The following is a 27,903-nucleotide window of genomic DNA, read 5'->3' as shown; positions in this document are numbered from 1 at the left end:
GCCAGACAGGGTCCCCTGGAGTACCTGCGGAAAGTGGATACAGCTACGCGCTGCTCCGGCGCATGCTCCCTTACCTGACCTGACCTGATCACGAAGCTCTCCAACTGTTTTGTGCAGAGGCACACTTCTTTATCACTGGTATTCTTAAATGTACTTTCGGCTTCTTTAAAAGTTTTTTTTCCTCCTTTCATTCTGCAATCCTTATCTGTGAGGCATGAAAGATGTGTCCAGGCCACCCTGATTTACTTTGTTATTAGGGGTTTATGCACATGTGCTCTGAGCGATATGGGGTGGATTACATCATTTTGAAAGTTGCGTATTGATGAGGAAGTGCAATTTGCATCGTACATTGTGCGTCTTGTGAGTGTTCTTGGTGCATTTTTGAGTGGGAACATGTGAGTGTGTGATGTGACATTTGCGTGCGTATTGGGCTGTGTATTGTGTGTGTATGTATGCACCTTTAAACATATGTGGATATTTGTGTAGATATATAGATATATATCGTAATAAATGTTTAGTTTTAACAAGAACTTCCTTTAAAAGTACAAAAAAAAATCCCCCCCCAAAAGGTCTGTTTCATCACCCTTTAAAACGTATGAAATCCAGTGGTTCATTGGCACACAGTATGAGCTGTTCTCATAGATCAGTTGATGCAGGGGTGTCTTCTTTCCCCTCCCATTCTTCCATCCCCCCTCCCCCCAGAGCTAAGTCTTTCACGATGGACTCTGAAACAGCAGTGGAAGACCAGCATAAGTTTACTTCAGATGATTATGCGGCAGAGGCTATGGCTTCTGACATGGATCTCTGGGTGATGTTTGACGGTCGTAATACACCACATTCCGAGCTCCAGCCGTGGCTTGAAGCTCACAGGCCTTCAGTGTTGCTCAGGGATGGTGATCCTGACAAGGGCTTGGAACCTATTGGTTGGATCGCAGTGTCTGGTTCCAAAACTGGTGACTTGCTGTCGGATAAGTCTGTAGACGTTGTTGGGCTGCAGGAATCGTGGGAGAGATTGCAGCAGGCTGGAGTGCCTGTAACATTCTCTGCTGTCAAGAGGCTTGCACTAGACCATGAATGTCTCTGTGGCAAATGGTTACTTCACCTTGATTCAGGCTTCAAGGTGAGATCGATGTGGAATTTTTTGGAATGCACTTTTTACTGTTCACTTTATCATTTTTCAATATTAAACATACCTTTTGACTTGAGAAAAAAAATTCCATGAAGTTGTGACCTATGACCTTTTTCTGAACCTAACTTTTAACATGGGTGAGGATGTGTGCAACAATGGTTTGTGTGGGCGTCTCGGATAAATGCTTGCTCTGTTCTGAGACCTTGTAGTCCCTTTGATATTGTTGTGGCCACCGGATTCATCCCAGTTGTCCGAATCCGATGAACCTTGTCAAAGCAGTCACACTGGCCAACTGATTTGTTTCTTCAAGGTGGACTATGGGCCTGTTTGCCATGATATCTTGCTCCACTGGAACACCTGAGCCAACCGGGCAACACACGAAGTGGTGCTGTACGTCCGATTAGACTAATTCACGATCCAAGCTAAATCGCCGCATGCAGGCAAGGTCTTGTACTGGGCGCTAATCAACCGAACCCAATCTGTCCTTTAACGGACATGTATAACGACTACTCTAGCGAGCAAGACACTTAAATGCACCCAGAGACAAGTGGATTTACAAAGTCTATTTAAATAATAGGGGTGGGGTGACGATTGGAAGCAATGCAATTATTAATGCCCCACCACTAACCCATTACGTGCCCCTGAGTCAATGAACAAATGCAAATCCTTAACTACCTCATCATTAAGACCTCAAACACATCTCAGTAGATAGGCAAGATAATGGCAGGATTGAAATACCGCAGCCTGCGTCTCTGAAGGATGCAGTTGAATTAAGTTGGTGACGTGGCATGGCAGGAGGTGCTCGTGCCATGGCCCGAAGCCGGCTCGTGGGGGTGGTGGGCGTGGCCTACAGTGTGGGCATGGCTGGAAGCTGCAGCAGGCAAATATTCGTTCTCTGGAGGAAACTCCCCCCCCCACCCCCGCTCCCACCCTCATCAGTGTCCGTGTGCAGTTGCTAACACAAGGCCTCCAGGCTTCTCCCCTTCCTGCTGCTCATACTGCCCCTTTTATACTTTCGGCCCCCAGCCCTATCCGTGATGTTACTGGCCCCTCTATTAACTGTCATTGTTCGGTAGCTCAGTTCGTCGGGGCAACTCTCCCTGACCTTTCACCCAGATGGTATGGTGAGATTTTACTGGAATGGTGGCATTCTTGCCTGAACTTAGCACTTGATGGCCTGTCAGAACGTGTTTTTTTTTTTTAAAGAACATAAAAGACGGATTACAAAGGAAAGACAAGAACGGCACTTGGTAAACTGCACACCTCCACCAGGCTGAACAATTTACATTTTGTATCTCACTGAAAGGCCGTCTCTGCATCTGGACCTTAACCAAAATCGAATGTGCTTGGTTTTGTCACCTACCTAACTCATCCACCAAGTTTTGTCATAACCCGTCCAAAACTTTTTAAAAAAAATTTAAAATATCGTTTTTGGCCCCATCTGTCAATGGTGAAGAATCCATCCATAACTTTTTGAGATGGCCTGCTCACAGACAGACAGACAAAGAAACAAACAGGAGTGAAAACGTAACCTCCGCCCACCTTTGATGGCGGAGGTAAACATCTATATATTAATACTGAACGACCAATTTTGTGCTCCTCCGAGCGGTCGAGTCACGTTTTTCTCAGTACTGTGACCTGGACTGAATAGAAAGAAACTTCGTACCTGTAAGAGTGCATCGCACATAGTGGCAAGAGTCAACTTTCAACTCTGAAGCAGAATAAACACTTTTCGTTGAGGCGGGGCGGGGGATGAAGAAACGGGGGCAGGGAGTGAAGAGGCGGGGGTGGGGGATGAAGAGACGGAGGCAGGGAGTGAAGAGGCGGGGGTGGGGGATGAAGAGACGGGGCGAAGAGTTAAGAGGCGGGGGCACGGGATGAAGAGACGGGGGCAGGGAGTTAAGAGGCGGGGGGCAAGGTAAGCAAATTTTTGGGCGGGGGTAAGCAAATTGAAAGCGGGATATGGGGAGGAAATGGGGCGGGGGATGAGTGGGCGGGGGCTGGGGTGAATTTGGCGGGGTTGAGTTTGAGGGGTGGACAGGGGGCGGAGGCCCAGGGGCAAGTGGGACGGGGAATCAAGAGACGGGGGACGGGGAGTGAAGAGGCGGTGGCGGGACTGGGTAATTAAATTTTTGAGCGGGGGTAAGCAAATTGAAGGCGGGGGGGAATGCGGCAGGGGCGGGGGATGAGTCGGAGGGGGCAAGCACGCCCTGTCCAGTCCATGTCCCTCGAGTGTGGGTGAGCTGGTGAGGGTGGTTGAATGAACGGAATCCGTCTGTGACAGGGTTTCGGCTAGTTAATAATAATGTTAAGTTTACATTATGCATGATTATTTAATATTCTCTACACACTTTTGAATTAAAAAGGGTACGAAGGGATGTTGGTTTTCGACACGCACATGGGGGAAGGGGAGACTGCAGCTTTCTGCAGTGATTTTTTTTTTAATTTTATTTTATTATTATTTTATTTATTTATTATTATTATTATTATTATTTTTTAAAGGGTTGTTTGGATGTGTAGAATTTTCTTTTCCAAAATGGCCTTTGTTCTACATTCCTCTTGTGTTGTTAGGAAACACATTTTTTGGCAAAAAATCCCTAAATTGTGCCTTTGTATTATCCCACCATAAATGCTGATGTGTAAACTGATGTTTTTGATTCAATACAACAGACCATACATCTTTAAATACGGCCAGAAAAGAGGAGTTTTCTAAAATGGTGACATTAAGTTTCTAGAATGGATGATGAGTCAAAGACAGCTGTGGGTGACAACTCGGTAATTAAGGGGTGGTCTGCAAAACTGGAAGGGAAAATTCCTGTGGTAGGGGAGAGATTGATAAAGGGTGAAGTTTGATAGATTTGGTCAAGCCTAGCTTAGGATACCTGGTTATTTGCAACCTTGCACCAGGTAAATTGATGCGTCATGGGGATTTGTTGAGTCCAGAGATCATGGAACCTAAATTTTCTTATTATATTGGCTTGTAATTTAGCCGGTCCGTGATGGGGTTCCACACCATTCCTGTGCAAATTGGGTTGTAGAGTACTATTAAAATCACCTGCCATAACGATGCACCTGTGTAAATCCATTTTCCTCATTTCAGGCCCTAACCGAGCATCGAAGCGTTGTCGGTCCGTATTGTTTGAAGGAGCATAGACATTCAATAATGTAAAATTAGTGTTGTTAGTTGTAAATTTGAGGGAGGCTAAGTGTCCTGGAATTGTATTCTGGAAGGAAAGTTCTGATGGATGCAAATGGGGGTTCAACACAAAAACGACCCCTGCAGTACTGGAATTGGAATCGGTAAAAAAAAAAACTGGTCGTTTTTATCATGCGGTTCCATTCTGCATGGGATGCTAGGAGTAGTGTGGGTCTCTTGCAAGGAAAGTACATTTAATTTTATTTGCCGTGTGAGGTTAACTCCTTGAAGTTTGCACAATTGGCTTGCTCTACCATTGCTATTTAGACTACCAAAGATCATTGCTTGAGTTCATCTTTTCCTTTCACAATGGACGTCTTTAGCCTGCTACACTGAGGTTCAGTGAAGTGGTGGTCGCTCGGCCGGCGGATGATATTCCTCGTCGTGTCAATAAATCCGTGCAGGTCAGGAAAATGCTCTTTGATATCGATGTGTCCTTTTCCTGAAAGTGTGGTTCAGGAATTTCAAAATTTGGGTTGGTGATGCGTTTGATTTGTTTGTTGTAGGAAAATCCTCAATTTCATAAGATTCCCCTTCACACATATCGGAAGAACTATCTGGGAACCTTTCAATTTCTGGTTCCTCAAGCTCTGGAGTAACTTGTGGCATTCAGGTGTCAGTTTGCTCCAAGTTAATAGGAGCAGGTGGGGGCAGAGGAATTGGAGGAACATCGGGTAGTGTAGTGGAAATGGGGGAATCTGTGACGGGTTTGATAATTTGAGGTTCTTTCTCAGTTTGAGGTTCCTTCTCAGTTCTCAGATAGAGGGGGGGGGGTGATGGGGTGACGGAGCACGAGCTGCTCGCTTTGGGTGACGGAGCATGAGCCGCAGGTCAATCACACACACATCCTAACCTCGAAGGGTCAGAATGTATGGTCATACAATTGGATCACTCAATAGGAGTAGGTAAATCGTTTTATTGTAATTTGATCGGACAAAAAATCTTGTATCAATAATACAGCAATAAGTCCCAGAAAAAGCAACAAATAAGAAGGAAAAGGCAATTGAAATTGCATTGGCGAGGCAGTTGTCCTGAAACTTGTGGTGCCTGAAGACACTGAAAACTTGCAGCAATAATATTGTTGCGGTTCTCGGAACCGCATGCATACAACAGATAGTGTCCCAAGACAGTTATTCCATTATTATACGTGCAGATAGCCCCTTTCCTTTTGTTTAGCAGGACAACAAGGGAGTGTGTTGCGATGATCTAATATCTAGGGTTGCTTCAATCATTTTTTCCTTCATTTCATCCCTACTCTTCTTCTTTTCTGATTATTCCTGAGGTAAATCAGCCACGTGCGCCTTCGCTGTAGGGTGGGGCCTCGTGGAGGCCAGCGCGTGCGGCGCCGTGGTGGGGAAACTGCGGCACCGAGTCATGTGGTGTGCTTGTTGGAGCGGGATTATCAACTCGAGCTTCCAATGATCTGGGGAGGATTGCCCGTTGCATTAAAAAGGCATGCGAGTAAATGCCTATTGGGAGGCTGCACGAATGGTGTTTTTCACAGCACGGGAAACATGGCCAGCACGACGCCCACGCTGCACGAAACGCGTACGGAGGCCAATAAAGACGACTCCACGCCATGTTGGGCAGGATACAAGTGTGCGGGTAGAAGCGGCTTGTTCCTTTTCGGCCTCGGTGTCCGGCGCATATTGGTGTTGGCCCCGCGCGCACGCTAGTGGAGTCGTGTGAACGTGGGCGCTGGCCACATACGTAATGGTGGGGCCGCGCACACTGTATGGAATGTGCTCGAAAGCAGACACGTGCGCCGCTCGTGAGATGTGCACAGATTTGTCCATGATAGTGTATCTTCGGTCCTCACCAGCAGCGGTGGATTCTCCACCGATGGTGAGCGTCTTCTCGTCTCTACGGCCAGCGAAGCTGCGATCGGGCCGCGTAGTGTGCAGTGCAGGCCACGTTGGCGCTCGCGGAGTCGTGTGAACGTGGGCGCTGGCCACATACGTAATGGTGGGGCCGCGCACACTGTATGGAATGTGCTCGAAAGCAGACACGTGCGCCGCTCGTGAGACGTGCACAGATTTGTCCATGATGGTGTATCTTCGGTCCTCGCCAGCGGCAGTGGATTCTCCACCGATGGTGAGCGTCTTCTCGTCTCTACGGCCAGCGAAGCTGCGATCGGGCCGGGTAGTGTGCAGTGCAGGCCGCGTTGGCGCTCGCGGAGCGAGCGCATTGATAGATGCTGGTCGAACGCCCGAGCGGGCATTCGGGACCCTCGACCGGTCGCCCGGGCACGGCCCAGGGGTTTTTGCAGTACGATTCGTGTGCCAATTTCGGTGTGGGCGATTCATGTTATCTCATGGGGTCAGAGCGAAGTATGTCCGCTGTTTGAGATGGCCTTGCCGGAAACGAAGTGAGGCGGTTTTCCGGCCCAAGTTAGCGGGCCACGTCAGGGGTCGGGGCCAATCGGAGCACCCGGTTCAGGTGATGACATTTCGATTCTAGGTGGCCCCTCCCCACATGCGGCATGTCCGATAAAGGCCGGAGCAGTCCCTCCGCCTCTCTTTTGCCTTTTCTCTTGCCTCCCCTTGTCGACACCGCCACGACCCGCCTCCTGCTCCTCGTCTCTGCCTCCTCATCTCCGCCCACACGACGACGACCCCACCCGCCTTCCTGGTCCCGCCTACTACTCCACCCTCGCACTCTGGACTCCGCCCCTTCTCGACTCAAGCTCCTCCTTTACGGTGCCCAATTCCTGGTTCAAAACTCCCTCTTCATCAGGTTTTGTGTGTGTGTGTGTGTGTGTGTGTGTGTGTATGTGTGTATGTGTGTGTGTGTGTGTGTGTGTGTGTGTGTGTGTGTGTGTGTGTGTGTGTGTGTCTGTGTGCTGGTGCCTGTCTGCTTAAGTAAGACTGCAGAAGATTGTTATCGTTATTATTATTATTATTTTCGTGTTAAGTCTGCTCTGTGTTTTAAGTCTTTCCCATTAAGTCTGTTCCCAAAAAGCGTGCGTGTTAAGTCTTTTGTAAGTTGCCTGTTTATTGTGCACCACACGCTTCTTTCTATCTCTGCACAACACACCCCAATAAATCTTCACTGTGTCACATATCTTTCCTCGCCTGCTTGTAAATAAATAATTATTATTAGGAATGTTCCCTGCTCGTTTTTGTCTTTTCTTCCATTGATCCAGCATGGTCCGAATCCTACTTTAGCCGGGACTTTATTCCCAACGATCCGTTCCTTTTAGATGGCACGTCCTTGGCAGTGTCACTCGGCTGCATCCGATCCGGAAAAGTGATCCGATCCGGTAGAGTGATCCGGTTCGGACAAGGCGTACTGAAGGCGTGTTCCCCAGTAATTAAACCACGTGATTAATTAGGTAACCCATAGACAGAATGACCCTCGGTCATACGGTTGAGTTATTGGCGCCCATGGTCGGTTAAGCGACCCACCGCGTCACAGAATTATCCGTGTGCGACGGCGTTCAATTCCGGGTAGTCTGGTAGGAACGGATAGCTTCCCCCACCTAGTGGTTTTCTCACCCGACCCCCCGGCCCGCAACAATATAAAAAGAGAATATTAAGAGTAGATTGGCATACACAATTTCCGACACCAGAAAAAACAATGAAGAAGAATGAAAAATATCAGCATTATTATCCCTCCGAACAAACGATGCACAGAACACAGATATTAACCATGCCCTCCACAAGGCCTTCTCCTTGGATGAAGTTCTTGCCAGGAGTTTAAGGCACACAGCAATTTCACACTGCAAAATGGCAATGAAGAGAGCGGGATCCCACTCGTCCTTCCCAAACACTGCCAGATATCTGCATTTCCACAGGGCCTTTTTTGTCGTGCTCAGGATCTTCCAAAAAAAAAAAACCTTCTGAAAAAAAGGAACTGACCCACACACCCGAAGTGTGATAATACCACTTGTCAGAGGGATACTCAGTTTCAGGTGAACAAGCCATCTTGCATGTATAATACCCTATGCCTTTTTGAGCAAATATGCATGACCACATCGAGTGATTAACAGATTCTGGGATCCCTATATGGAGAAATCACTGTGGTGCTCAGGCCGTGCCTTACACATGTGACTCGTGAAGGACTCGATCCATTAACATGCAGCCATGCCAAGTCACTGTGACTTCCTGGCATGGAGGGCAGTGAAATGATGACCAAATTACTGAACATCTCTCACTTGTCATCTATCTATAATTCCAGCAATCTGTGTGTGTGTGTGTGTGTGTGTGTCTGTGACCTCTGTTTCTCGACAACCACTGGTCCGATCTAATTGAAACTTGCCAGATATATTGCTGGGGACCTGAGGATGTGCCTTTTCAAGGTTTGATATTAATCGGACAAGTGCTTCCCAAGTTATGGCCATTTATTTACCAACCAATGACAAGACACGTTGTTGCGTGGGCGTGGCCGATGGGGGAAGGGAACCTCAGCCGCGTTCCCCATTATGGGTTACAACGTACGGGCTTCCGGAGAGTGATGACTTTGTGTATTCTAATAATTTCTCGATTTCTTATGCGCATTTATAGATAAACACAATGCCCCAAGTTATGATCGTTTTCATATTAGATGGAGCATAAATTTCGCTAACATCAGAGTGCTGGTATGCTCCGAACCAGGAAGTAATTTTTTTCTCTCTTCTCTTCTCTTTTTGTTTTTCCTTGCGACGACAATGCGAAAAGGTAAAATACGTTGGCGCCAATTGAACAATTGGCCATTAAAACCTAAGTTGTGAATATCGTAACTGTGATATGCGAACTTCCGGGCCACGCACGTACGGGCACGCGAGAGCGAAGAAACGGCCTGTGTAGTTGTTGTTTCTTGCTCGCGGTTGGAATATTTATTTATTCATTTTATTATTTTTTTTTACGGGCACGTACTAGTATTTATAATTATGCAAACTTCATGATTACACATAGCTCGAGACTTCAGTGATAAATAACTAGCATCACTAAAATTCTTCAAATCGATTTGCATAATAAGAAGCTTCAACAGACCATACGCATTCGGAAGAAACCAATTACAGGGTCATAACTGCCTGAACTCAAACAAATCTCAACCCCACAAAATTGGGCCTATGTTAAACTGAACAAACAAACCCAACTGCCTTGACCTGTCCCCATCAACTTCAGATGATGTGTGACCAAGGTTACTTGCAGCAACAAGGGATGATTCAGACAATCCCTACCTCCCATCATTTCACTTTTGTACAGCTGTTCTCATTTGGGTTTCGAGATCCACTTTGCACAAATTATGCTATAAATCATGGCCTTCAATCTGTGAATGACCAAAAGTAGAGGAGGGAGCACCTCTGCAAGGGTCCTCAATAAAGGGAAAACTTTCCCGTTCAGTTGTTCACTACAAGAGATTTCTCTCAACATGAAAGCTTCCTCTCCTTCCATTCACAAAACATCTTTTAAAATGGGACAACTTTTTATGGCAATTAATTATTTACAGCATTCCTGGCCCCTTTTAAGAATACTCCTAAAACCTTTACCTGGTTGTCACTACCTGCAAATATCAGATGTACCTCAGGAATGTTAAAGCCCTTTACCAGAAGCAAAACACTACTTTTGTCAAAATCAATATGAAGGCCAGATGCTTTGGAAAACACCTCACAGCACTGAACAGCACTCCATAAGGACCAGTCATCCCCAGCAAAAATAAAATTGTCCATATACTGTATACTGTTACGAATTTGGGAATTCGATTGCACACAACATACCGGTTCCTTTAGTCAGCTATGTCGATAAGTGCTTGTTCCCTAGACAGCTCACCTTCCATTGTTTAAATGTTCAGAAATCGATTAGATGCGCTGCGGATCGATTTAATAGTTAGGGAACGAACAATGGAGACATCCTTCCCCCTCTTCTGCGAAGAGCAAGAAGAACCCTGCCGTCCCGTGACTCATGATGTCAACAACTCCCTCCCACAAGTGGCTGAGCGGGGGATGGAGCACGAGGGCATGAGTCATGAGTCACGCCGGGAGCGGGGTAAGGGCGGGAGAAGGATAAGAGGAGATCTTTTCTTTTGTTCGGGGGCAGAGTTGGAGAAGGGAGTTGAGGGGAGTCGTTCAGCAGACCGTCGGGTCCTGCTTGGCTTGGGTTAGGGTTGAGGCCTTCGGAAGCTTTTTGCTTTGGTGGTTCAGTGAGCTTCGGCTTCTGTTTGGCTCGGGAGAGCTTTTTGCTTCGAGCTGCTTTGCTTGGAAGGAAGTTAAGCCGGTCGCTCGGCTCGAGCTGCGAGTGGTGGATTCTTCTTCTTGGTTCGTGGAGCTCTTTGTTCTCCATTTTTGTTCCCGGCTTGGTGCGAGTTATCCACCTCTTCGCGGAGGTGGTTTCTCGGGGAAGCGACGCATCGACGGGAAGGATCGGCGCCTCGTCTCACCAGCACGTGTTGAGAAGCACGGGAGGATTCGCAGGGGCACGGGAAGGATCGCAGCTCACGGCGATTGGATCCAGCTCGCTCTCGCTGGAGCCCGGGTCTGAACAACTTGAAGACCACACGAGGTGGAGAGGTTCGAGATAGGTTCTGGGTTTCAGCTCACCTGTCCTCCAAACTGGAGCTCGTTATTAAAGGCCTCTGCCACCATTTATTGGGTGCGTGTGTGTGCGTACGTGTGTCCGTGGGCCCGTCTAATAAGTCGGAACTGCTGTTCAGTGCAAGTGACTGTACATAATAAGTAGACGGTTGTAGTTCTTTTGTCGTGCTTTTGTTGCTTGTATAATTGCATACGTGTTTTGCCTTGTTTAATTGCATACGTGCTTTATTATAATAAATGTCCTTGTGTGAATGTAAACCTGTTCGTTGGCGTCCATTCCCTCATTGAACTGCCCCATCTCGCACTCGGAATATAGTTGGTTTTTAAATAGCCGGTAAAGTGATCGGGTCCAACGGGACTGTGCGATAATACCCAGCTCGGTTATCCCAAAAGGAAGCGAGCTGCTTAAGCGGCTCGTTTCCAAGCGGTCCCGTTGAGGTACAATCTCTCGGCAACCTACCCGCGCGAATAATTAGGTAAATCGAAGATTTGGCGATCGGACCCTGTAGCGCGGGTAGAGTGCGGACAAGGTTGTGGTGTGGTTAAAAACACACCCGTGGCTGGTTTCCGGCGTTGATCCGGAAAGCCACGACTGGATTGTCCGTTCGGTGGGCGAAGCGACCGCTATTGGTTAGACGCGGTCGTTCGCACGCCGGCGGGCGGAAATCTACAACAATACCAAGAATGACATACGATGACCGCCATCCCCGGAATCCTAAAACCTACCACTATATCTTCAAGTGCATAGAACAGAGGACAATTTGCCAGAACAAAGAGCAAGGGAGACAAAGGACAACCTTGTCGAACCCCTCTTTCGATATTTACTCTTGCTCCCAACCTTTTGTTGTGGTCTCAGGGTGTTCGAGGCTCGCCACGAGGGGTAGCAGTCGGGTCCGTCCTGAGGCTGCCGGGCACAGATAACTCTGTGCACTGGCAGGTTGCTTATCAACCACGAAAGCCGATTGGCACTGACAATCCTGGCAGGGTTACACTACCTCGTGTGATACCTTACCTGTGGATGGCCAAACCAAGGGGGGTCTCGTACCCTCAGCACACACCCAGATTACTGTCGAGCAATACAGTGTGTGCTGGCTAATGAGCAAATTAATTGGGGAGAAATTCCTGGCTAAACTAACGTACGGATCATGTGCTGGACCAATGAAGGAAAAGTCGAAACGAGCTGGGTATATTTCTAACGTAAGGAATTTATTTTTAAATGTGAGGAAAAGTAAGTGTTACAATAAAAAGGGTTTTATTTGACAAAATCTGCAGCAGGGAAAGCAAGAATTTGTGGGGTGTGGTAAAAGAAATGCAATGATGTACAAAATGAAGACACAGAGCAGAGATAAACCTATATAAGTAACTCGCACATTCTTATCTTATGTGAACATTACAGGCACCATCAGACACACACCTGAGGAAATTAGAGAGCAAGAAAGCAGAAATTGGGGGTTCTTCAACCTCTTTGAATACCTGGCCACTGATGGACCTATGCTTCCCGGTCGCTTAGGAGGGGGGAGGAGAGAAGAAAACTGGGGGTGTCTATGGTGTGTGAGTGGGGAGGTGCAAATGTGATGCAAAAGAGGAAGAGTGAAGGAATGCATATCTGTAATTGCTCTTTTAGTGAGTTGTGTCTACAGCAGATGAGACAGTAGATGGGAGAGACATGTGTGAGAGGATAGCTTAATGTGGTGTGTGAGAAAATCTGGAAATGGTCATGAGTTTTGGCTGCGGAAGCCGAGCGCCCATGACCTGGCGACTCCTCGGTAATGATTTAGTAACTACTCTCGCTCGGTGACTGGCGCTTGGCTTGGAGAGTGAGTTTTTGCTCTCGGATTTCTGCCGCTATCTTATGGAGCCCAGGCGAAGGAGGAGCCAGAAAACGGATCAAGATGCCATGTAAGCGTTTACAAGTGTCCTTATTGGTGTGTAGATGCCACCCGAAGAAGTAGCCCCGCCCCGCCAGACTCCGGAGCCGAAAATGGCTTCATTTGCTCCCAGGCTTGGCCATGCAACATAGCTCCGGGATTTACATGGGGCGCGGAATTTTGGGAGTGCTCTCCGGCCATGAATGTGCGATGGGCACCAATCAATTGTTATTTGGCAGCGCGCCATGGCTACCCATACGTCATTGAATGAGCCTCAGCGCATATTTGCGCTCCGAGTTGCACGCCAATGTGTTCCGACTCGTAGGCATCAGCAATGTCCTCCATTCCCCGGCGTTCCAAAGGACCATGGTGAGCATCTGGGGAACTGACTGTGATTGCGGTAGTTGTGGTGCGGTGGTGTTTGTGGTAAGGACGTGGAAGTGGTTGTGGGGTTTTTTAGAAAGAGTCATGGTGAGGGTCTGAGGTGACAATGTCCATTGGTGAATGGCGTGCAGTTTGAACGGGGAAATGGTGTGCACATGCTAATGAGGCTGTCTAACTATTACCATCACCTTTTGGTCTGTGGCGTGCATGCATGCGTACGAAGAGGTTGTGTGTGAAGTTAAAGTAAAACAAAATCGGTAAAAGAATAGCAAAGCGAATTGACCCCACTGAAAGCCCGACGTAACACAACGCATGTTGTCCCATATACCTACTAGACATAATGGAAGGGCTAACTGAACGAATACTAATGACATAACTGTCTCGGGACCGTTATATGTTGGGTGCCATTGCCTTGTTGGGGGGGAAGGGGGGTGCCAGCTTCACAGAGGCACAATGCTATTATTTCAATACAACCCTGGACACAGCTTGTTCATAAAGCTTTCCAAGAGCTCCAATTACAGCCGGACCAAACAACGGTGCTCGCAACACCTCCCATAAATACTCCTGTGAGACGCTATCGAAATCCTTCTCCAAATCCAAGCTCAGGAGTGCTAGATCCACCTTTCTGCTATTTTCCAAATATAAGGCATCTCTAACACAAATCAAGACATCCAAGGTTACCCTGCCTTTGATACCACACCTCTGATGCTCATGCAAAACACTTGGCTTCCTCCTACAATAGCTTTAATAACATAGCTGCCATGATCTTGTAATTTAATTAAAAAAAACAACATCTATCTCCAATTTTTTTTTTTACATCATTCAAATCCCAATCCTTTGGGAGCATCACCAGCAATGATTCAGACCATGATGGTGGTACCTTACCAGTGCTCCACATAGCATTACAGACTTTCAAGAGGGGACCTTTAATTTCCGGTAAAAACACCTTGTAAAATTAATTTGGAATTGCATCCTTCCCCGGTGTTTTACCTTCAAGACCTTAATAACCCGCTGTAACTCCTCATGTGTAAATGTATAATTTCCCTTCCCACAATTCACATAAGCAGTATAATGTGACAGTAGATCTTCCCTGTCCATTGCAGACACCTCCTGCTTCCGATACAAAGAAGAGAGGAAATCGCCAATCAACCCATCGACCACCAAAGGGTTGGTCTGAAGACAGCTCACACTGTCATGCATGCATTATGGCTGCAAATGATGTTTTGCCAGCTTGCGGTAAAAGGGAGTGGAACACTGTTCACAGTTTTACATCAAGCAAAAGGGCTTCTAAAAAGAATGCGGTCCTCCTGTTTCCAAAAATAGGCAGCAATGCTGCTTTTAACTGATGAATTTTCATGCCACACGTCAAATCCATTCGACTGGAGGGAATGCAATTTTTGATATGAAGCCTCCAGGGACAACCGGACAAACCACTGTCTCTCCTTCCACATCTTGGTTCTCCCCAAGCCCAACAGCAGACTTTTCAGCCGGCTTTTGATGTGGAAGAAACTTTAATCTTCACTCAGGTTCAGCATACAAAAGAGAATCTTTAATACGTGATCATGGAGATAAATACACAGAACACCATCCATGAACTTCTCAAAATAAATGCCCGAGCCCAAGCCTTATATATCCAAGCAGGGACAAGTGGGGAAACAGAGGGTGAGATGGGGAACAGAGGGGACAAGTGGTGGAACAGAGGGTTGAGGAAAAGTAGCTTGCTCAAGGCTTCCAATCAGATATTTCCGAGGTGAACTCAAGTTCTTCTCATGGAAAAGGAATGGGAGTGGAACAAGTTTAAGCAATGATAATGTACCAGGTGGTCCAGGCAGATAAAGACTGGAGTTGAACTCAGGTCAGCCAATGAGAAGAGAGCACAAACAATTATTCATGGTCCGAGGAGGACGAAAGTTATAACAACTGCACAGATAAAAGGAGTGACCAATTACTTTAGCATGTTTCTGATGATTACTGATGAGGATAAACTCGCATTCCCTTCACTGGCACCACAGGTTGCTTCAATGCCCTCTCACACACACGACCATGTTCTTATACTTTCTTAAGTTGTGAGTTAAATCAGCATATAGAAAAGTTTTATATTAATCATGTATAGTAGTAACTAATATATCTTAGCTTCCACTGGAACTCGTATGATATTTCCAGGTAATTAAATAGTATTAATCTATTTAATACATATCAAATCATCACTAAAAGGAGGTGGAATATGTACAAAGACATGACAAATAAATAGATACCATGATTTTTGAAGAATTTATTTCTTGAACATTTGAAGAACATTTGACCCATTTCAACACATACACTAGTATTTAGTAGACTTGCCATTGGCAGATTTCAACGCTTTTACTCTTTCAGGCATAGAACTAACGAGTTCTGAAATTTTCTCTTGTGGGATTTCTGTCCAGGCTTTACATAAACGGGTTAGCAATTGTGCCCGTGATGTTGGTTTCCTGGACTTTTTCTGCACAGCTCGATCTAATATGGCCCAGAGGTGTTTAATGGGATTCATGTCAGGAGACTGATTTGGCCATGGAAGTCGCTTGATCCCATTTCTGTCCTGCCAGTCTTTGGTCTTTTTGCAGTGTGGCGTGGAGCTCCATCTTCCGAGAACAGTGTTGTTTTTGACCATCTGACCAGTGGAGAGGACAGGGAGACGTCCATCCTCAAGGATAGAAATTTTATATCGTAGAGTTGATGTTGCCAATACACTCCACAAGCTCTGACCGACCAACACTCGAGATTGCTCCCCACACCATCATTGAAAAACCACCGTGTTTTACAGTTGACTGCAATCGGTTCAAATAAAACTCTTTATTGGGAAGTCCCAGACCTATACACATCCACTGTCAGAAAATTTGGACTCATCTGAAAAAAAAACAGTTTGCCAAAACTCCAAGGAGCTGTTGGCATCTCATCAGCCCACTTCTTTCTCCTTTGAATGTTGGCTGGTCTAAGAAGAGGTTTTCTCTGAGCTGCTCTCCCATAGTAGCCCAGTTGATGAAGGTACCGCACGGCAGTTCTTGAGCTAACTTGGACCTCCTCTGCAACATCTGCTGCCTTGCAACAGGGAGTTTTCTCAATGGACCGCTTGACAGCTGGAAGACACCTTTGTGAAGGCCCAGATCGACAAGAACAGGAAGCTGTGGATTCTTTGCCTTCGCTGGTGAATTGCACAATCACGCGATTGACCGTAGAAAGCGGAATGCCAAGTTTCTAAGCTATCTGACGCTGGCTGACTCCACCTTCCAAATGGCCAACAATTTGTCCTCTGAAAATCAAAGGTCGTGTGCTCTCTGAGTTCGAGGCATCGTTGATTGTCATATGAGACCCAGGAACTCGTTTCTGAAAAGAAATAGTCGAATATGAGTACAAATCGCTGAGTAAAACTGCGTTATACAGAAGAAATGAAGAAATTGAAGGTGTCTATTTCCTTCTGTCATGTCTCTGTATTGTTGATGTTGACCTGTTCGATCTAATGTTTTGTCTTGTGTGTCTATTTTCCTCTGAAATCGAGAGAGCGGGTGGTATGTTTAAAAATAATTCAACCCTGGCTGTGTACTGAGCATTCTCTCATCCTGAGTGGATATTTTCATCTGTTGTTGGAGGTTCCCGAGCGAGACCCCTCTGGCACTTTTGCGGTGGGGGTGTTGAACTCTTTTGACCTTGGACTCTTTGCGTATTGCATCCAATTTGCTCTGGCCATATGGGGATAGGTTATGGGAGTTCTGTGCGGTCATGACTGGACGACTTCTTTTATTTCCAAGCAATTTGAGGTCGTGGCTTTTCATCGGGTCTGGAATTCGTTTTCTTCCATTGTAGCAGTGTCGTGGGGCTCTCGTTACCCATCGGTAATGGGGGAGGGTCATTGGAAGTGCAACATTACACTTTTTGGGCTCCCTGGTCATATTTCATTCAGGAGCAAATTCGTTTATGGACTTCAATTCCAGAAGTTGATGCCATTTCAGATTGCTGGGGTGATTTTACGGAAGTGGTTTTCCTCTTAAACTATGTATGGACCTCTCAGGGGAGCATTAATAGTTGTAACAGGTCTGATAAATAAAGGCATTCTTCTCACATGAGATGATATTACTTAAACCCATGTAATATGCTATAATTGAGATGATCCCATTGGGAATATTCCTTTTCTTTGGTTCATTTGTGTTCCATAAAGCATACATCTGGTAATAGGTTAAAGGTTTGTTTCGTAATTATCCATGGCAGCTTATCAGAAAGGAGAATGCTCCACCATCATTCCTGTTTTCATTACTCCCCGCAAAATGGGAAGGTCCCAACCACACTTTAGTAAGAGATAACTCATTCGAGCTGGTTAAAAAAAAAAAAAAACACACTCCTGAAAAAAGGCTACATCAAAACGGGATGCGTAAATTTCCTTGAGAATCGCATCCCTCCTGTCTGGATGAAGCATGCTCCGGACATCAACTGACAACATCAAGTGCGTCATCTGAAGCACTGTTGAAGAGTGAGCGATCCCTGGCTCTTCATTTCTTACTGTCCCATTGTTTTTTCCCATCCTTTCCCTCGCCTCTTTGTACATATTGAAAAACAACTTCTTTGAGCCTTCCATTGTACTTTAAGCCCAGCTCCATATTCCCTTTCCATGGAGCACCCATACCTTCTTTACTACTCCAGTCTGCACCCCTCAACATCCTTTGAAATTTCCCTCTTGCAAATATGTGACACCAGGTAACAGGTAACAATGATGGGGTATGGGTGGACAAGATGGACACAGGAGCAAACTTGGGTGGGGGAAGGGGTGGTTTAATGAGAGCACAAAAGATCATGGTTTTGGACTTTTTAATCAATATGAAGCAAAGTTCTTGAAATATCTTGTTTTTGTGTACACCTCACTGTGTTAATCCTGGCTGCAGGTGGACCACGCATGGACATGTATATCACGTGCGGTGGTGGACGGATCCCTGTACTTTGCCAAAGTTAGTCCTTTTGTGAAAGGCTCCAATCAGAAGCACGTGATTTGTGTTTATAGCCGGGACTTCACCAACGAAGAGGACGTTTTTGCATTGGATGGTGCCATTCGGGCTGCTGGGATCAAGTGTCCCATGTTGTACAAGCCTGATGTGTACACGTACCTCGGAATATACCGTAACAACCCCTGGGGGCTTTGTCCGACTATCTACGAAAGCAAGTTTGAATTGCAGTGCACACCACGGCGCTCAAGCATCATTCGCCGTTTTCAGGAGTAGAGGATTCTTCAAAACTTTTGCGCATCTCTTTTGCTATTGAATCCAAGGAGACAATTGTTCGGATGATTTGAGTGTTTGTAATATTTAATGCAGCACCCCCTCCTCCCCCCTTGTCGCCCAACCATGTATGTTGTATGGACTGACTGGGCTGTCTGGATGCACTGTGAACTTTCTTCCAATCAAACTCTAGGTTGCTAAACACCGTCCTTCCTGTTCATCGGAGGAAACCACAGCCTGGGTAGCGATTGAAAAGAAGCCGTAACAGACATCGATCGCTATCGATTGGTGAATGATCATTAAATTAAAACTATAAAAGGCCTGATCATCCATGTTTAAGCTTCTCATGTTGGTCATTGTACTGATGAATGCAACAAAGAGGACAACTGCAATCGCAGGGAATCGATTCAATAGGAGTCGTCATCAAGCACTTTATGGAAATAATCTGGGTGAGAGGGTCACTCTGGCCATTTGCAACAACCTGGAATAAATGTTTTGAAAAGATCTTGTAATTTGCAAAATTTTTACCATTTTTTTCCCTTCTTTCATCAAGCCTTGCATTCCCAAATGAGTGAACTTGAGATTTTTAATGTGATGATGAATTCATTTCTCTGTTGCTGATTCTGCAAGTGAATGTTGAAGATTGTTATCATCAGTAATTTATATTTTCAAAGTATGAAAACAGAAAAATATTGTAATACTTTTCATCATTTTGAATTGGCAAATACAAACCGTCGCTTTGTATTGCTGGGTGTGGGAGATAGAGAGAGAGGAGGCAGGGATAGGAGAGAGAGAGGGAGGGAGAGAGGATGGATGCAGGGGAAAGGGGAGGGGGAGTGGGGAGGCAGAGAGGATGGAGGGAAGGGAGGGGGAGGCAGAGAGGAGGGAAGGGAGAGGGGAGTCAAAGAGGATGGAGGGAGGGGGGAGGCAGAGAGGATGGAGGGAAGGGAGGAGGGGGAGGCAGAGAGAAGGGAGGGGGGAGGCAGAGAGAAAGGAAGGGAGGGGGGAGGCAGAGAGGATGGAAGGGTGCTATGAAAATTTGCTTTCCAAATTGCTCTTCGAATTCTTATTGTGATATTTATCCGTACTTTTGAGTAGAGTGCGGACAAGGTTGTGGTGTGGTTAAAAACACACCCGTGGCTGGTTTCCGGCGTTGATCCGGAAAGCCACGACTGGATTGTCCGTTCGGTGGGCGAAGCGACCGCTATTGGTTAGACGCGGTCGTTCGCACGCCGGCGGGCGGAAATCTACAACAATACCAAGAATGACATACGATGACCGCCATCCCCGGAATCCTAAAACCTACCACTATATCTTCAAGTGCATAGAACAGAGGACAATTTGCCAGAACAAAGAGCAAGGGAGACAAAGGACAACCTTGTCGAACCCCTCTTTCGATATTTACTCTCGCTCCCAACCTTTTGTTGTGGTCTCAGGGTGTTCGAGGCTCGCCACGAGGGGTAGCAGTCGGGTCCGTCCTGAGGCTGCCGGGCACAGATAACTCTGTGCACTGGCAGGTTGCTTATCAACCACGAAAGCCGATTGGCACTGACAATCCTGGCAGGGTTACACTACCTCGTGTGATACCTTACCTGTGGATGGCCAAACCAAGGGGGGTCTCGTACCCTCAGCACACACCCAGATTACTGTCAAGCAATACAGTGTGTGCTGGCTAATGAGCAAATTAATTGGGGAGAAATTCCTGGCTAAACTAACGTACGGATCATGTGCTGGACCAATGAAGGAAAAGACGAAACGAGCTGGGTATATTTCTAACGTAAGGAATTTATTTTTAAATGTGAGGAAAAGTAAGTGTTACAATAAAAAGGGTTTTATTTGACAAAATCTGCAGCAGGGAAAGCAAGAATTTGTGGGGTGTGGTAAAAGAAATGCAATGATGTACAAAATGAAGACACAGAGCAGAGATAAACCTATATAAGTAACTCGCACATTCTTATCTTATGTGAACATTACAGGCACCATCAGACACACACCTGAGGAAATTAGAGAGCAAGAAAGCAGAAATTGGGGTTCTTCAACCTCTTTGAATACCTGGCCACTGATGGACCTATGCTTCCCGGTCGCTTAGGAGGGGGGAGGAGAGAAGAAAACTGGGGGTGTCTATGGTGTGTGAGTGGGGAGGTGCAAATGTGATGCAAAAGAGGAAGAGTGAAGGAATGCATATCTGTAATTGCTCTTTTAGTGAGTTGTGTCTACAGCAGATGAGACAGTAGATGGGAGAGACATGTGTGAGAGGATAGCTTAATGTGGTGTGTGAGAAAATCTGGAAATGGTCATGAGTTTTGGCTGCGGAAGCCGAGCGCCCATGACCTGGCGACTCCTCGGTAATGATTTAGTAACTACTCTCGCTCGGTGACTGGCGCTTGGCTTGGAGAGTGAGTTTTTGCTCTCGGATTTCTGCCGCTATCTTATGGAGCCCAGGCGAAGGAGGAGCCAGAAAACGGATCAAGATGCCATGTAAGCGTTTACAAGTGTCCTTATTGGTGTGTAGATGCCACCCGAAGAAGTAGCCCCGCCCCGCCAGACTCCGGAGCCGAAAATGGCTTCATTTGCTCCCAGGCTTGGCCATGCAACATAGCTCCGGGATTTACATGGGGCGCGGAATTTTGGGAGTGCTCTCCGGCCATGAATGTGCGATGGGCACCAATCAATTGTTATTTGGCAGCGCGCCATGGCTACCCATACGTCATTGAATGAGCCTCAGCGCATATTTGCGCTCCGAGTTGCACGCCAATGTGTTCCGACTCGTAGGCATCAGCAATGTCCTCCATTCCCCGGCGTTCCAAAGGACCATGGTGAGCATCTGGGGAACTGACTGTGATTGCGGTAGTTGTGGTGCGGTGGTGTTTGTGGTAAGGACGTGGAAGTGGTTGTGGGGTTTTTTTAGAAAGAGTCATGGTGAGGGTCTGAGGTGACAATGTCCATTGGTGAATGGCGTGCAGTTTGAACGGGGAAATGGTGTGCACATGCTAATGAGGCTGTCTAACTATTACCATCACCTTTTGGTCTGTGGCGTGCATGCATGCGTACGAAGAGGTTGTGTGTGAAGTTAAAGTAAAACAAAATCGGTAAAAGAATAGCAAAGCGAATTGACCCCACTGAAAGCCCGACGTAACACAACGCATGTTGTCCCATATACCTACTAGACATAATGGAAGGGCTAACTGAACGAATACTAATGACATAACTGTCTCGGGACCGTTATATGTTGGGTGCCATTGCCTTGTTGGGGGGGAGGGGGGTGCCAGCTTCACAGAGGCACAATGCTATTATTTCAATACAACCCTGGACACAGCTTGTTCATAAAGCTTTCCAAGAGCTCCAATTACAGCCGGACCAAACAACGGTGCTCGCAACACCTCCCATAAATACTCCTGTGAGACGCTATCGAAATCCTTCTCCAAATCCAAGCTCAGGAGTGCTAGATCCACCTTTCTGCTATTTTCCAAATATAAGGCATCTCTAACACAAATCAAGACATCCAAGGTTACCCTGCCTTTGATACCACACCTCTGATGCTCATGCAAAACACTTGGCTTCCTCCTACAATAGCTTTAATAACATAGCTGCCATGATCTTGTAATTTAATTAAAAAAAAAGACATCTATCTCCAATTTTTTTTTTTACATCATTCAAATCCCAATCCTTTGGGAGCATCACCAGCAATGATTCAGACCATGATGGTGGTACCTTACCAGTGCTCCACATAGCATTACAGACTTTCAAGAGGGGACCTTTAATTTCCGGTAAAAACACCTTGTAAAATTAATTTGGAATTGCATCCTTCCCCGGTGTTTTACCTTCAAGACCTTAATAACCCGCTGTAACTCCTCATGTGTAAATGTATAATTTCCCTTCCCACAATTCACATAAGCAGTATAATGTGACAGTAGATCTTCCCTGTCCATTGCAGACACCTCCTGCTTCCGATACAAAGAAGAGCGGAAATCGCCAATCAACCCATCGACCACCAAAGGGTTGGTCTGAAGACAGCTCACACTGTCATGCATGCATTATGGCTGCAAATGATGTTTTGCCAGCTTGCGGTAAAAGGGAGTGGAACACTGTTCACAGTTTTACATCAAGCAAAAGGGCTTCTAAAAAGAATGCGGTCCTCCTGTTTCCAAAAATAGGCAGCAATGCTGCTTTTAACTGATGAATTTTCATGCCACACGTCAAATCCATTCGACTGGAGGGAATGCAATTTTTGATATGAAGCCTCCAGGGACAACCGGACAAACCACTGTCTCTCCTTCCACATCTTGGTTCTCCCCAAGCCCAACAGCAGACTTTTCAGCCGGCTTTTGATGTGGAAGAAACTTTAATCTTCACTCAGGTTCAGCATACAAAAGAGAATCTTTAATACGTGATCATGGAGATAAATACACAGAACACCATCCATGAACTTCTCAAAATAAATGCCCGAGCCCAAGCCTTATATATCCAAGCAGGGACAAGTGGGGAAACAGAGGGTGAGATGGGGAACAGAGGGGACAAGTGGTGGAACAGAGGGTTGAGGAAAAGTAGCTTGCTCAAGGCTTCCAATCAGATATTTCCGAGGTGAACTCAAGTTCTTCTCATGGAAAAGGAATGGGAGTGGAACAAGTTTAAGCAATGATAATGTACCAGGTGGTCCAGGCAGATAAAGACTGGAGTTGAACTCAGGTCAGCCAATGAGAAGAGAGCACAAACAATTATTCATGGTCCGAGGAGGACGAAAGTTATAACAACTGCACAGATAAAAGGAGTGACCAATTACTTTAGCATGTTTCTGATGATTACTGATGAGGATAAACTCGCATTCCCTTCACTGGCACCACAGGTTGCTTTAATGCCCTCTCACACACACGACCATGTTCTTATACTTATCTTAAGTTGTGAGTTAAATCAGCATATAGAAAAGTTTTATATTAATCATGTAGTAACTAATATATCTTAGCTTCCACTGGAACTCGTATGATATTTCCAGGTAATTAAATAGTATTAATCTATTTAATACATATCAAATCATCACTAAAAGGAGGTGGAATATGTACAAAGACATGACAAATAAATAGATACCATGATTTTTGAAGAATTTATTTCTTGAACATTTGAAGAACATTTGACCCATTTCAACACATACACTAGTATTTAGTAGACTTGCCATTGGCAGATTTCAACGCTTTTACTCTTTCAGGCATAGAACTAACGAGTTCTGAAATTTTCTCTTGTGGGATTTCTGTCCAGGCTTTACATAAACGGGTTAGCAATTGTGCCCGTGATGTTGGTTTCCTGGACTTTTTCTGCACAGCTCGATCTAATATGGCCCAGAGGTGTTTAATGGGATTCATGTCAGGAGACTGATTTGGCCATGGAAGTCGCTTGATCCCATTTCTGTCCTGCCAGTCTTTGGTCTTTTTTGCAGTGTGGCGTGGAGCTCCATCTTCCGAGAACAGTGTTGTTTTTGACCATCTGACCAGTGGAGAGGACAGGGAGACGTCCATCCTCAAGGATAGAAATTTTATATCGTAGAGTTGATGTTGCCAATACACTCCACAAGCTCTGACCGACCAACACTCGAGATTGCTCCCCACACCATCATTGAAAAACCACCGTGTTTTACAGTTGACTGCAATCGGTTCAAATAAAACTCTTTATTGGGAAGTCCCAGACCTATACACATCCACTGTCAGAAAATTTGGACTCATCTGAAAAAAAAACAGTTTGCCAAAACTCCAAGGAGCTGTTGTCATCTCATCAGCCCACTTCTTTCTCCTTTGAATGTTGGCTGGTCTAAGAAGAGGTTTTCTCTGAGCTGCTCTCCCATAGTAGCCCAGTTGATGAAGGTACCGCACGGCAGTTCTTGAGCTAACTTGGACCTCCTCTGCAACATCTGCTGCCTTGCAACAGGGAGTTTTCTCAATGGACCGCTTGACAGCTGGAAGACACCTTTGTGAAGGCCCAGATCGACAAGAACAGGAAGCTGTGGATTCTTTGCCTTCGCTGGTGAATTGCACAATCACGCGATTGACCGTAGAAAGCGGAATGCCAAGTTTCTAAGCTATCTGACGCTGGCTGACTCCACCTTCCAAATGGCCAACAATTTGTCCTCTGAAAATCAAAGGTCGTGTGCTCTCTGAGTTCGAGGCATCGTTGATTGTCATATGAGACCCAGGAACTCGTTTCTGAAAAGAAATAGTCGAATATGAGTACAAATCGCTGAGTAAAACTGCGTTATACAGAAGAAATGAAGAAATTGAAGGTGTCTATTTCCTTCTGTCATGTCTCTGTATTGTTGATGTTGACCTGTTCGATCTAATGTTTTGTCTTGTGTGTCTATTTTCCTCTGAAATCGAGAGAGCGGGTGGTATGTTTAAAAATAATTCAACCCTGGCTGTGTACTGAGCATTCTCTCATCCTGAGTGGATATTTTCATCTGTTGTTGGAGGTTCCCGAGCGAGACCCCTCTGGCACTTTTGCGGTGGGGGTGTTGAACTCTTTTGACCTTGGACTCTTTGCGTATTGCATCCAATTTGCTCTGGCCATATGGGGATAGGTTATGGGAGTTCTGTGCGGTCATGACTGGACGACTTCTTTTATTTCCAAGCAATTAGAGGTCGTGGCTTTTCATCGGATCTGGAATTCGTTTTCTTCCATTGTAGCAGTGTCGTGGGGCTCTCGTTACCCGTCGGTAATGGTGGAGGGTCATTGGAAGTGCAACATTACACTTTTTGGGCTCCCCAGTCATATTTCATTCAGGAGCAAATTCGTTTATGGACTTCAATTCCAGAATTTGATGCCATTTCAGATTGCTGGGATGATTTTACGGAAGTGGTTTTCCTCTTAAACTATGTATGGACCTCTCAGGGGAGCATTAATAGTTGTAACAGGTCTGATAAATAAAGGCATTCTTCTCACATGAGATGATATTACTTAAACCCATGTAATATGCTATAATTGAGATGATCCCATTGGGAATATTCCTTTTCTTTGGTTCATTTGTGTTCCATAAAGCATACATCTGGTAATAGGTTAAAGGTTTGTTTCGTAATTATCCATGGCAGCTTATCAGAAAGGAGAATGCTCCACCATCATTCCTGTTTTCATTACTCCCCGCAAAATGGGAAGGTCCCAACCACACTTTAGTAAGAGATAACTCATTCGAGCTGGTTAAAAAAAAAAAAAAACACACTCCTGAAAAAAGGCTACATCAAAACGGGATGCGTAAATTTCCTTGAGAATCGCATCCCTCCTGTCTGGATGAAGCATGCTCCGGACATCAACTGACAACATCAAGTGCGTCATCTGAAGCACTGTTGAAGAGTGAGCGATCCCTGGCTCTTCATTTCTTACTGTCCCATTGTTTTTTCCCATCCTTTCCCTCGCCTCTTTGTACATATTGAAAAACAACTTCTTTGAGCCTTCCATTGTACTTTAAGCCCAGCTCCATATTCCCTTTCCATGGAGCACCCATACCTTCTTTACTACTCCAGTCTGCACCCCTCAACATCCTTTGAAATTTCCCTCTTGCAAATATGTGACACCAGGTAACAGGTAACAATGATGGGGTATGGGTGGACAAGATGGACACAGGAGCAAACTTGGGTGGGGGAAGGGGGTGGTTTAATGAGAGCACAAAAGATCATGGTTTTGGACTTTTTAATCAATATGAAGCAAAGTTCTTGAAATATCTTGTTTTTGTGTACACCTCACTGTGTTAATCCTGGCTGCAGGTGGACCACGCATGGACATGTATATCACGTGCGGTGGTGGACGGATCCCTGTACTTTGCCAAAGTTAGTCCTTTTGTGAAAGGCTCCAATCAGAAGCACGTGATTTGTGTTTATAGCCGGGACTTCACCAACGAAGAGGACGTTTTTGCATTGGATGGTGCCATTCGGGCTGCTGGGATCAAGTGTCCCATGTTGTACAAGCCTGATGTGTACACGTACCTCGGAATATACCGTAACAACCCCTGGGGGCTTTGTCCGACTATCTACGAAAGCAAGTTTGAATTGCAGTGCACACCACGGCGCTCAAGCATCATTCGCCGTTTTCAGGAGTAGAGGATTCTTCAAAACTTTTGCGCATCTCTTTTGCTATTGAATCCAAGGAGACAATTGTTCGGATGATTTGAGTGTTTGTAATATTTAATGCAGCACCCCCTCCTCCCCCCTTGTCGCCCAACCATGTATGTTGTATGGACTGACTGGGCTGTCTGGATGCACTGTGAACTTTCTTCCAATCAAACTCTAGGTTGCTAAACACCGTCCTTCCTGTTCATCGGAGGAAACCACAGCCTGGGTAGCGATTGAAAAGAAGCCGTAACAGACATCGATCGCTATCGATTGGTGAATGATCATTAAATTAAAACTATAAAAGGCCTGATCATCCATGTTTAAGCTTCTCATGTTGGTCATTGTACTGATGAATGCAACAAAGAGGACAACTGCAATCGCAGGGAATCGATTCAATAGGAGTCGTCATCAAGCACTTTATGGAAATAATCTGGGTGAGAGGGTCACTCTGGCCATTTGCAACAACCTGGAATAAATGTTTTGAAAAGATCTTGTAATTTGCAAAATTTTTACCATTTTTTTCCCTTCTTTCATCAAGCCTTGCATTCCCAAATGAGTGAACTTGAGATTTTTAATGTGATGATGAATTCATTTCTCTGTTGCTGATTCTGCAAGTGAATGTTGAAGATTGTTATCATCAGTAATTTATATTTTCAAAGTATGAAAACAGAAAAATATTGTAATACTTTTCATCATTTTGAATTGGCAAATACAAACCGTCGCTTTGTATTGCTGGGTGTGGGAGATAGAGAGAGAGGAGGCAGGGATAGGAGAGAGAGAGGGGAGGGAGAGAGGATGGATGCAGGGGAAAGGGGAGGGGGGAGTGGGGAGGCAGAGAAGATGGAGGGAAGGGAGGGGAGGCAGAGAGGAGGGAAGGGAGAGGGGAGTCAAAGAGGATGGAGGGAGGGGGAGGCAGAGAGGATGGAGGGAAGGGAGGAGGGGAGGCAGAGAGAAGGGAGGGGGAGGCAGAGAGGAGGGAAGGGAGAGGGGAGTCAAAGAGGATGGAGGGAGGGGGGAGGCAGAGAGGATGGAGGGAAGGGAGGAGGGGGAGGCAGAGAGAAGGGAGGGGGGAGGCAGAGAGGATGGAAGGGTGCTATGAAAATTTGCTTTCCAAATTGCTCTTCGAATTCTTATTGTGATATTTATCCGTACTTTTGAGTACTGTATTTGGAATGATAGGATTCGATTCGGATTGTTTTCGTTCGTATGCAGGGTGTCCACAAATTACCGTTCCAAATTCAAACCGTAATCTATCTATAATTCCAGCAATCTCTGTGTGTGTGTCTGTCTGTCTGTCTGCGACCGCTGTTTCTCGACAACCACTGGTCCGATCTAATTGAAACTTGCCAGGTATATTGCTGGGGCCCTGAGTATGTGCCTTTTCAAGGTTTGATATTAATCGGACAAGTGGTTCCCAAGTTATGGCCATTTATTTAGCAAACCAATGACAGGACACGGTGCTATGACGTCACAATTCTTCCTCTTTTTTTTTTT

General features: G+C 45.8%; 2 protein-coding genes across 6 annotated transcripts in view; both read left to right on the top strand.

Annotated features, from left to right (window-relative positions):
• LOC147022795 (UPF0696 protein C11orf68 homolog) overlaps positions 1-23,208 on the top strand; it is a 32,697-nt gene extending 9,489 nt beyond the window's left edge. For 2 of the 5 annotated variants that reach the window (XM_085887598.1, XM_085887599.1), the window contains exons 2-3: positions 703-1,120; positions 17,999-18,832. In XM_085887598.1, the coding sequence (XP_085743724.1) occupies positions 719-1,120; positions 17,999-18,331 (735 nt within the window). In that variant the 5' untranslated portion in view covers positions 703-718 and the 3' untranslated portion in view covers positions 18,332-18,832. Of the gene's footprint in view, positions 1-682; positions 1,121-14,194; positions 15,656-17,998; positions 18,833-22,262 lie in introns of those variants that run through there. The other 3 variants (XM_085887601.1, XM_085887600.1, XM_085887597.1) reach the window with 3 other exon arrangements.
• LOC147022794 (UPF0696 protein C11orf68 homolog) lies at positions 23,115-26,397 on the top strand. Its single transcript, XM_085890309.1, has 2 exons — positions 23,115-23,171; positions 26,065-26,397. The coding sequence occupies exons 1-2, from the start codon at positions 23,115-23,117 to the stop codon at positions 26,395-26,397; spliced, it is 390 nt and encodes a 129-aa protein (XP_085746435.1).
• The last annotated feature ends 1,506 nt before the right edge of the window (positions 26,398-27,903 follow it).

This window comes from Eptatretus burgeri, chromosome 7 (genome assembly GCF_056783735.1).
Source record: "Eptatretus burgeri isolate ZD-2024b chromosome 7, Ebu_testis_v1, whole genome shotgun sequence".
In the NCBI taxonomy this organism is placed as follows: domain Eukaryota; kingdom Metazoa; phylum Chordata; class Myxini; order Myxiniformes; family Myxinidae; genus Eptatretus; species Eptatretus burgeri.
This window is presented reverse-complemented; position numbering and strand designations above follow the sequence as displayed.